A 9866-nucleotide genomic window follows, 5' to 3' on the forward strand; every position below is an offset into this window, starting at 1 on the left:
GAGCTGCACGCATCTCCCACAGCCCCACCCTCAGGACAGGTCAGAAGGCAAGGCCAGGGCATACAGGCCAGAGATGCTCAGGGGCCAGTAGAGCCTGGTGCTGGGCGGCCCAGGCTGAGGCCGTGCCCCGGGACCAGGACCGGGCTGGCACCAGGAACCTGGCCCATGTCAAGACCACTGGCCTTGTGTCCCCACCCTGTGCCGCCACCTGCTCCTCTTGGAGCAAGCCTGCAGACATTTCTGCATACCCCACAGGCCGAGGAAGGTCCCTTGGAAAACTTCCAAGGCTGGGGGTGCACGGATCAGCTACTGGGGCCCCCGACACAGGGCAGCTTTGGCTCCGGGCTCCTGTGGAGTGGCTCGAGCCCAGCCCCAGTCAGGGTGGGGACTCCTCACTTGCCCCAGGAGCAGGGAACATACTTTCCCTGCAGCGTGCAGCCTGCAGTGCTGCCCACCCCATCCCAACTCCTGAGGACTGGCTCAGCCACCACTCTCGTGAGCACAGCTCATGCTGCAGCCCCGTGACCAGCAGGCCCACCCCCAGGCCTGCCATGCCACCCTCCATGAGTCCCGGACCCCCCTCCCAGCTCCAAGAGGAGGCACAGCCTGGCCCTGCCCATGGCATCCCCAGGCCTGTCCTCAGCCCCACAGCAACCACCCGCATGGCCTGCCACCAGCTACTCCTCCTACAGGAGAGCTCGCCATGTCCCGAGGGCCATCTCAGGTCAGGGTCACTGCTTCCCGCCCCTTCCCCAGTCCTCTCCAAGGCCCTGGTCACAGAGCTCAGAACCAGCAGGCAGAAGCTGGAGCTATGCAAGCCTTTATTGGGGTCCGCGGGGTGTGGGGTGAGTGGCCAAGACTGGCCTCTGTCTAGAACCCTGGAGTCTCACTGGAGATCCAGGTTGGGGGCCACCTGGCTGAGGAACCACGAGACACCAAAGATGACGCCAAGGGTCTTGGGGATGTCCGGGTCGTCTGCAAAGGCCTGGGCGCCTTCCAGGGGCAGGTGCACCACCTCAATGAGCTCACCCTCCTCCACCAGGCCCCCACCTGGACCGCTATGCTGGGCATCTGTCACCTCTGTGTAGAACATGGTCTGTCTGGAGCCAGTCAGTCCCACTCCAGACCTACGGGTTGAGACAGGGTCTGCTGAGTTACCCACGCTGGCCCCGCTGGCCCCCTGGCCCTTCTACCACCCTCCAACCCACCCTCTCCACTCTGCTCCCTCCAGCCCTCCAGTAGGCAGGACTCTGGGATGCCCTCTCCCACCCGGATTCCCACCTGGTGTGCACGCCCGTGGCCCCTCCCGCAGCAGGGCATCCCTTCCCTGATCAGGTTGTACTCGTCAGGTGGGGTGGGTGTTGTCGATGTGATTAAGGACCCTAACCAGTGACTTGAGCTCATCAGAAGGGAGAGCATCCTAGGCGGGCATGGCCCGATCACGAAGCCCTCCAGAGGGTGTTTCAACGCCAGAAAGGGAGAAATTCAGACCTGTCCTGCTGGCCCTGAAGGGGAAGCAACCGCCATGCTGGGAAGGGCCAACAGCCAGCAGGGAGGTGGGACCCAGTCCCCAGCCACCAGGAGCTGAATTCTGCCATAACCTCGTGAGCCGGGAAGACCCCAAGCCCCCATGAGATTGCAGATCCGGCTGACAACCTGCCTGCAACCTGTCAAGGCCAAGCAGAAGACCCCACCCCTGTCTGCAGCCCCCAACCAGATACGCTGAGGCTGTTCCCAGTGTTGTTTGGAGCCCCTCAGTCTGTGGCCAGCTGCAGAGGCCCATGCCAGACCCCAGCCCATACCCAGGGACACAGGCTGGCTGGGAAGCAGGGACAAACCCACCAGGCCTTCCCGCAAGGGTTCCCCACCAGGCACCCACAGGACACATGTTTCAGACTAGGAACAGCATGCACTGACCACCCCCCCACCGTAGCATGGCAGAGTGGGGTGGGGTGGCAGCGAGGTCCTCAGTACCAGGCCCAGTGGCCCAGGCTGGGGAGGGGTGAGAGGCAGCCCCCTCCCTCAGTGGGCAGTGGCCAGAAGGGGGCTGCTGGCAGCCAGGAGGGGTCAGGCACGAAGGGAAGGAGCCTGGACTGGCATGTGTGGAGGGAGACCACGGGCTGGGAGGACAGGATGGCAGAGGGGCTGGGCTGCATTCTGGAACAGGAGGGGGAGGGCCAGGTGTGGATCTGGGGAGAAACGGGACTGAGGGGCATCTGGGAAGATGACCAGGGGGTGGGGGAGCCCTGGCTCGCCGCAGGAGGGGCTGTCGGGTGCCATGAACCAAGGCCAGCCGGAGGCCTGCAGGGTAGAGGCCGCCCTCTGAGATGTGCCCAACATGCAGGGGCAGGGACAGAACGGGGGGCTTCCATGCTCCACCCCCCAAGGCCTCCCCACCTCCAGGGGGACTCACCCCAGACCGACCTTACCCAGCTGCTTCCTTGCCCTCTAGCCCCTCACCTCCCGCAGACCCCTTCCTGATGGCCCATTTCCGGCGGCGGCCACGGCTGCGCCTCTGAGGGAAGTGGCGGGTCTGGGGTTTCCAGCCCCGGTTTCCGCCGGCTTGTGAAGGAGACAGGCCCGGCCCTTGGCCCGGGCTGAGAGGAATCTGCCAGCCAGGCTGGGCAACGCCTCCCCCACCCCAGGGCACGTTCCAACTTCACTCCATCACGCCCCAAGCTGACTGCCTCCCTGGGCCTTGTCCTTTGCAGCGGCAGGTAAGAGGCCTGGCTCACCTCCAGAATCAGAGACAGGGAGCCACGGGCCCTGCCACAGGGTGGGTGAACTTTGCTGTCAGTCCAGCCCCCCATCAGGCCCTCAGAGACAGACACCCTGACCCGTAGTCAGCAGCATCTCCAGTCCTGCATCCCCGAAGCCACGACCTGCTCTTCACGATGCAAGTCTAAGCAGGATGCCTACTTCCCAGAGCCCTCCTTGGCTCCCCAGCACCCTCACAATCAGGCTGTGGCCCAGAGGCTGTACCAGTAGAACCACCGCGGCCAGGGCTGCTTGACCACTTGCCCTGAGAGCCTATGCGGTCCCTCTGCCCAGGCCCACCTCCTCCAGGGGGACCAAGGGGACTCCAGCCCCTCCCATGCCTCCCGGCTGTGCTCAGTACTATGGGCTGGGGAGCTGGGGGCACAGTGGGCGTGGCCCGCCACGGGGTAGACACCTGCAGAAAACCAAGGCCCATCCTTCACACCCAAGTCCACCCTTCGGCATGGAAATTCTGTTTTGTTGAAACAGAGTTTCGCTCTTGTTGCCCAGGCTAGAGTGTAATGGCGCGATCTCGGCTCACCGCAACCTCTGCCTCCTGGGTTCAAGTGATTCTCCTGCCTCAGCCTCCCGAGTAGCTGGAATTACAGGCTCCTGCCACCACGCCTGGCTAATTGTGTACTTTTAGCAGAGGCGGGGTTTCTCCATGTGGTCAGGCTGGTCTCGAACTCCTGACCTCAGGTGATCCGCCTGCCTCGGCCTCCCAAAGTGCTGGGATTACAGGCGTGAGCCACCGTGCCTGGCCCAGCGTGGAAATGCTGCCTTTAACTTGGGAGTCCACCCACCCAGCCAGGAACGTGCCCAGGTGAAGTCCTTGAGGCTGCTGAGGTAGGAGGGCCCCAGGCTCAACCCTGAGTGGCCCATGTGCCAGGCTGACAGGTGCAGAGACTTCCGGTGCTTCTCCCAGTGGAGCAGGCCCTGGCCTCTGGAGGAGGCTGCAGAGGCTGGTGCTCAGCTGGTGGGGGTGGGGGTCTCTGTGACACCCTCCTCCTTCCCCAAGACCTCAGCTGGGGTCAGGAGCCCATCGTAGCATCCCTGGGAAAGTGGATGGGCTTCATACCAACATCTAGTCCTGGGAAGGCAACCCCACCCCAGCTGGCAGCCCTCGCGAGGCAGGAGTTGGTGCCTCGAGTTTGGTGGGTCAGGTCCCAAAGCACAGGCTCTAGTGCCTGTTCCCCAGGAGAGCTGGAGCCACCCCTTCTCCAGCCCAGGACACAGCTTCTCCCTCATTCCTGAGCCACCCTCTGAGAACAGAGCTGTGAGTCACCCCCACCCCCAGCGCCCGGTCTTAATCCTACAGGAAGTAGAGGCACCTGTCAGCAGCAGCTGTCACCCGGCCTGCCTCACACGGCTGGGGGCCGCAGGCTGGGGGCATGGGGCCGAGACGCTGCAGAGAGAGCCCCAAGAGCCCAGATTCTGGCCTGGCTTAGGATCTGAGGTGCATTCGGTCCAACCCTCCCCTAATCCCATGTTGGAAAACAAGGAGGAATCCATCCTGCTTGCACACTCCCAGGGACGGGGCCCTCACTCTCTCCCATCTCCTGAGTCACACCACAGGCCTGAGGGCCTGGTCCCACTCACCAGTATGTGGCAACCCGGCGCAGATCAGAGGGGGCCAAGTGGTAGCCACACTCCTCCCAAGCCTCCTTGCAAGCCACTTCCTCCAGCGAGAGCCCAGGCTGGTCCACGAGGCCGGCACACAGCTCAACTGTCACCCCCGCTGAGCCGGGCAGGGCTGGCTGTAGCTCCCGAGGCCCGTCCTGGTCTACAGCTGCTAGGGACCCTGGGAAGCGGCGCTCCACCTCACCCGCATACACAGCTGCGTGGGAAGAAGCCAGACTGTGCTCACAGCCACGTGGTGGCCACCTCCAGGTCACCCACACAGCCAGGCCCCCTCCCAGGGCCTCAGCTTCCCCTGGAGCCCCCTCCCACATCTGTATTCAGACCCTCAGGACCACAGGGACCTGAAGGTGACCCTGCAGATCCCCTTCCCACCCCAGCTGGCCTCACCTGGCCGGAACTGCTTCACCAACACCAGGCTCCTCCGAGAAGAGTTGAATAAGAGAACGGTCACGCTGTGTACGGGGGGAGGGGCTCAGCACAGAAGCACTCCACTGGCCCTCGTGGGGCCCCACCTCCCATCTTTCTGTTCCCAGCGTGGCCATCCCACCTCCTTGCCAGCAGCCCAGGGAGGTCAGGCCCCTTGCTCAGATAGGATGGCTGAGGCCCAGGCGGGACCAGAGCTTTCCAGGGTCACAGTCTGGCCAGGACCCAGACCTGCTGTATTCCAGCTGGCAGGATGGGAGGCGGGGGGCAGGGAAGGACACACGGGCAGCTGAGTAGGTCAGGGTGCTCGCAGCTGCGGCCGGGTGACTGACAGGACGTTTGGCCCTCACTGAGCAGCTGCCCACCAGCCACACTCCTCGAGCCACGTCGCCATCCAGCCCAGACCCTGGATGCTAGGGGCAAAGGCTCCAGGATGGCCTCTCCCTGCCCTGAGAGGGCCTGCCCACCATCATGGTCCCGGTGGCCTGAGCAAAGACCTGACTCAGCCCCCAGGCCTCAGGCTGACCCCTCAGAGATAGGAAACCCAGAGGCCGGGCAGAGAGAAGGGACTTTTGGAGCCCACGCAGGGAACAGCAACGTCAGGGAGGAGAGGGCACCTTCGCCCTGGGCCCAGTGTCCCCGTGGACATCAGTCTGGGGCTTCCCCAGTGGCCAGGCTGGGCCAGGCTCTCACCTGTCATGCGTCTTCATGAAGTCCCAGGACTTCTGGGCACCATTCTAGAAGGGGCAGGTCAGCGGTTAGAATGTCCCAGGATGGGCGGAGGTGCTCGGGGAACCGAGGAGGCCACAGACCCGCTGCACCCACTCCTAACCAGGGAGATCGGCTCGTGGCCTGGGCCCACGGGAGCCAGGAACTGCAGCTCCCGTGGGCAGAGGAGCAAGCAGCCTGGGAGGGGCAGGGAGGTCAAGGACAGCCTAATACCCTAGGAGTGAGGCAGAAGACCAGGGCAAAGGGCAGGGAAGGTGTCCAGGCACCTCATGAAACACTGCCCAGCACAGACCGAGCACAAGGGGCTGCAGAGAGACGTACACCGTCACCAAGTATAGGAAGGCTCATGGAGGCTCGGGGAGGGCAGGTGTGACTCCCTCACAGCAGGGCAGGAGGGCCCTGCAGGCAGAGGAGAGGTCAGGTTTTCCTGCTGAAGCTTCCTTGGGCCACTGAACAGGTGGAGACAGGAGGGCAGGAGGGGCCGGCACCAGGAGTGGATGGGGAAGGGTGGCAGGAGGGGCTGGCACCAGGAGCAGATGAGGAAGGGTGGCGCCCCAGCCAGGTAGGAGATCGCACTGCAGGACTCGGTGATTGTTGTGATGGTGACCAGGCTCGGCACCCCCCCACACACACCCCCACCCCCAGTTTCTGCCCTCGACTCTCCCACATACCCTGTGGTCCTGATCTCCTGTGGCCACCCTCCACCTTTCCACTCCCCCACGCTGGGCACACCGCCCTGGCAGGCCCCTGCACCCTGGGTGGCACTCAGTGAACGGAGGAGGCAGGGTGGGCAGGCGTGTGGGCTGGGCCTGCTGGGGAAGGCTGGAACTGATGCATTCTGAGATGCACTCCCATCCTGGGGGCTGGGCCTGGGGTCCCGCGGGGTCCCATCTCCGGCACGCACAGCCCATCTGCCACTCTGAGGCCCAGGCCAGCTGCTCATCCCCCCCCAGGGGCTCTGCCCAGGCTGTGAAATGGACAAGAGGTCTGAGCAGCAGAGACACAGAAGTGCAGCCAGGACTGCAGAAGAGGGAAGAAGCCTTCCTGAGGACTTTCTGGAGGAGGTGACGGAAGTGAGGGAAGGGACTCTGGGCAGGCAGAGGCGCAGAGGCCCTCTGAGCTTGGCCGGGAGGCAAAGGCGTCCTGGGAGGAGAGTACCGGTTTCCAAGGGAAGGGAGGGCCGGCGTCCTGCACAGGTCAGGCAGCCCGAGAGGCCGTGGGGTACCACTCCCGGGAGGCGAGCCCAGGCCTGCCTGATATCCAGCCACCCCAGAGCCACCACCCAGCCAGAGCAGGCTCCAGGGAAGCCCCCTGCCCACAGCCTGCCATGTGCCTGCTGTGCCCATGCCCCTTCCCCACCACTGCTTCCCCCCGAGTAACATCACCCCATGCAGGTCTCAAGGACCCTCTCAGCTCAAGGTCAAAAGCATGTCAGACCCTTAGGTCCAGCCAGGTCAAGGTGCAGGAAGGTTTAGGGAGGCTGCTGAGGCCTGGGAGGGAGGGGCAGGGCTGGGTGCAAAGAAGACCCCATCGCCTCAGAGCCACAGGGGTCCCCTGCCTTTGGTCTGCCTGACATCACAGGCCTCCCCTGGCTGAACGCAGCAAAAAGCTGAGGGCTGCAGCTGCCCCTGGGTGGCAGCCAGCATCCAGCCCAATGTCCCTTGGCCCTGAGGAGATGCCGCCCAGCCTGAGCCTACATCCGTGTCCACCACAGCCACGGCCCGCACCAGCTCAGCTCTGGTCACCAGAACCCTTCAGCAGAGCTGTGCCGGTGGGCTGCCCGCTGAGGCTGCAAGGGCTGCCCTGAGCGCTTCACGGGAAGTGAGGGAGAGAGTGCTGCCACCAGGGCCACAGAGGGCACCTGCCTGGGCCTGTACCTGCTGCCTGAGACCCAGCCCTGTGGGGACTGTGCAGCCACAAGCAGGCATCCCATATGGCCAACGTCAGGGAAAAGGGCAGTGACCCCATGTCCCCACCTGCTGTACCCCAACTAATCCCAGCTGCCCCCTGCCAGCACCACCAGCTTAGCTTCGCCTTGGGGAGAGGGATCCCCTGTCCTCCAGAGCCAACAGGACTCCCGCAACAGGGAAAGTGAGGGGCACAGGGCCTCTCTCAGGCTGGGGGCCAAGAGGGCTTCACAAGGATGGTGAGGGGCAGAGTCCTGGATGTGATGGGTGGGACAGGATGCCCCCTGAGGGAGGGAGGCAGGCAGGCAGAGAGGCACTGCGACCTGGACCACCTGACCTGATAGGCTGGGGGGCTGGACTGACTGTGACCAGGAAGGTGGTCTTTGCCTTAATGGCATGGAGGAGCTCTGGCAGAGGGGAGATCTGCTGGGGGCAGGTGGGCATGCAAGCAAAAGGTGGGGCCCTAACTGGACAGGGCTGGACTTGGAGGAAGACGGCCCGGGACTCAGTGACCCACTGGATGTGGGAAAAGGATGGCAGCAGCTCCTTCACCCAACACATATGCCTCATGCCTGTAATCCCCATGCTTTGGGAAGCCAAGGCAGGAGGATCGGTTGAGGCCAGAAGTTCAAGACCAGCCTGGGCAACAGTGAGACGTAGTCTCTACAAAAAAATTTAAAAATTAGCCAGGTGTGGTGGTGTGCACCTGTGGTCCCAGCTACTGGGGCGGGGGCTGAGGCAGGAGGATCGCTTGAGCCCAGGAGGTTGAGGCTGCAGTGAGCTGTGATCATGCCACTGCACTCCAGCCTGGGAGACAGCAAGACCCTGTCTCAAAAACAAAACAAAACAAAATATTCCTTGTGAACCTACCATGTGCCTGGTGCTAAGTGAGGCAATACAGCCTCTTGTGCCGTGGCCTGGCATGGGAGAAGGTGACACCCTAGGAGGTGGGGAAGGCTGAGCTTAGGCAGATGGAGACTCCAAGGAGGTGCCCTCCCTGGAAAAAACCCCACGGAGAAAGTCTGCTTTGAGAGGCTTTCTCACGTTCTCACTCAGCTCCTTCTCCTACCTCTCTGCGCCCGGCCTCTGCACTCCTTGCTCCTTCCTCCTCGGCCCAGCTATCTCCTCCTTCAAGTGGTAGCATGAAAGCCACCACTTCCAGGAAGCCTTCCCTGATCCCCAGGGCAACCAAGGAGTTCCACTGCCAAGAGGGTCGGATTGGGCGGGCGGGAAGGATGGGGCCCAGCAATGCTTCCTTGAAAGGATGAGTGGTGCCCCCTCAGATGTCCCTCCCCGGCCTGGGGGCTCACTGGGTCTGGGAACCCGCGATCCGGCTGGCGGACAAGCGGCCGCCCGGGAGATCGGCGGGAGGCGGGGGCGGGGCTCCGGGGCGGGGCCGGCAGCGCAGAAGATGGTGGGCGGGGCGCGGGTCGTGGGCCGGGCCGCCGGCGGGGGCGCGGGGGACGCGGGGGCGCGGGCTCACCTGGCGGTAATGCAGCGTGAGCGGCCGCAGGTAGGGTGAGGCGGCGCAGCGGCCCACGGACGCCCCCTCGATGCGCTCCATGGCGGCGCCCGGACAGGCGGGGGCCGCGAGCTCTGCGGGGGCCGACACGGGGCGGCGCCCTGTCCCGACAGGAGCCTTCGGGCGGGCGCGTGACCGCGGCTCTGAGCATGCTCCGTGGGCGCGCGGGGCGGGGCGGCCGAGGTGGGCGGGGCGGCCGAGGTGGGCGGGGCTCGCAGGTGCCACCTGTCGGGTGCCGCGCGCCTCGGGGCGCTGGTCGCCGCGGTGCCAGGGAAGCCGCGCAGGCACGTGGGCGTCGCCCGGCGGAAGGACTGGCCGGGTCGACCCCGGCCGCCGGGCGGGGCCAGCCGGGCCGGGGTACAGTGCTTGGGTGGGACTCGGGACCTCTTGGCTGGGGGAGGGAGGGCCTGGAGGTGGTTGGAGCCAAGGGCCTGCAGCTTTGGGGTGCGATGGGCCGAGCGGATGCCTCCCCACTCTGGGGATGGACCACAACCCCGAGATTAAGTTACTCCAGGGGTCCGCAGGCGGGGCCGGTGGCTGGGCAGCCCCCCAGGGAGGGAGGGACTGTGGGCCCGGGAAGAGAATCACAGGAGACCAAAGAGAGAGGGCCCTGGAAGGAAGCTAGGGGAGAGGAGAGTAGGGAGCGGGAGGGGCCAGAGCTTGGGCCGAGGGGGCCTCCCCTCGAGGTTCCTGGTGGCGAGGGTGGCTGGGAGCTGCCACGCTGTCTCTGGAGCTGTCCCTCCTCCACTCAAAAGCCAGCTGCCCTTCCCTCCTCCTGCAAGTCCTACCTTGATGACGGCCCTTCCTGGGTGTGGGAGGGTCCCAGGCAGCTTCAGTGCTTCCTTGGGCATGGATTCCAAGGACCCCCTCCAAATGCCACCACGGCC

At 64.7% G+C, this 9866-nt stretch overlaps 1 protein-coding gene across 2 annotated transcripts; it reads right to left on the reverse strand.

Moving 5' to 3' along the window:
• Positions 1-804: 804 nt before the first annotated feature.
• On the reverse strand, positions 805-9131 carry NUDT14 (nudix hydrolase 14). Of its 2 annotated transcripts, none has more exons than XM_001141720.5 (5): positions 8941-9131; positions 5515-5558; positions 4786-4850; positions 4357-4594; positions 805-1127 (listed from the first exon to the last, which is right to left on the reverse strand). In XM_001141720.5, the coding sequence occupies exons 1-5, from the start codon at positions 9019-9021 to the stop codon at positions 887-889; spliced, it is 669 nt and encodes a 222-aa protein (XP_001141720.1). In that variant the 5' UTR covers positions 9022-9131; the 3' UTR covers positions 805-886. The 2 variants fall into 2 exon arrangements, with proteins under 2 accessions (XP_001141720.1, XP_016782325.1); XM_016926836.4 differs by lacking the exon at positions 8941-9131 and adding an exon at positions 8527-8879.
• Positions 9132-9866: the final 735 nt, after the last annotated feature.

The sequence above is a fragment of the Pan troglodytes genome, chromosome 15 (assembly GCF_028858775.2).
Source record: "Pan troglodytes isolate AG18354 chromosome 15, NHGRI_mPanTro3-v2.0_pri, whole genome shotgun sequence".
NCBI lineage: Eukaryota > Metazoa > Chordata > Mammalia > Primates > Hominidae > Pan > Pan troglodytes.

Excerpts from the sequence above, each read along its gene's own strand:
- NUDT14 (XM_001141720.5), bottom strand. The coding sequence starts at position 9,021 with ATGGAGCGCATCGAGGGGGCGTCCGTGGGCCGCTGCGCCGCCTCACCC. Across the intron at positions 5,559-8,940 it reads TCACGCTGCATTACCGCCAG|AATGGTGCCCAGAAGTCCTG; the intron begins GTGAGCCCGCGC and ends TGCCCCTTCTAG. Across the intron at positions 1,128-4,356 it reads CGCCGGGTTGCCACATACTG|GTCTGGAGTGGGACTGACTG; the intron begins GTGAGTGGGACC and ends CTCAACCCGTAG.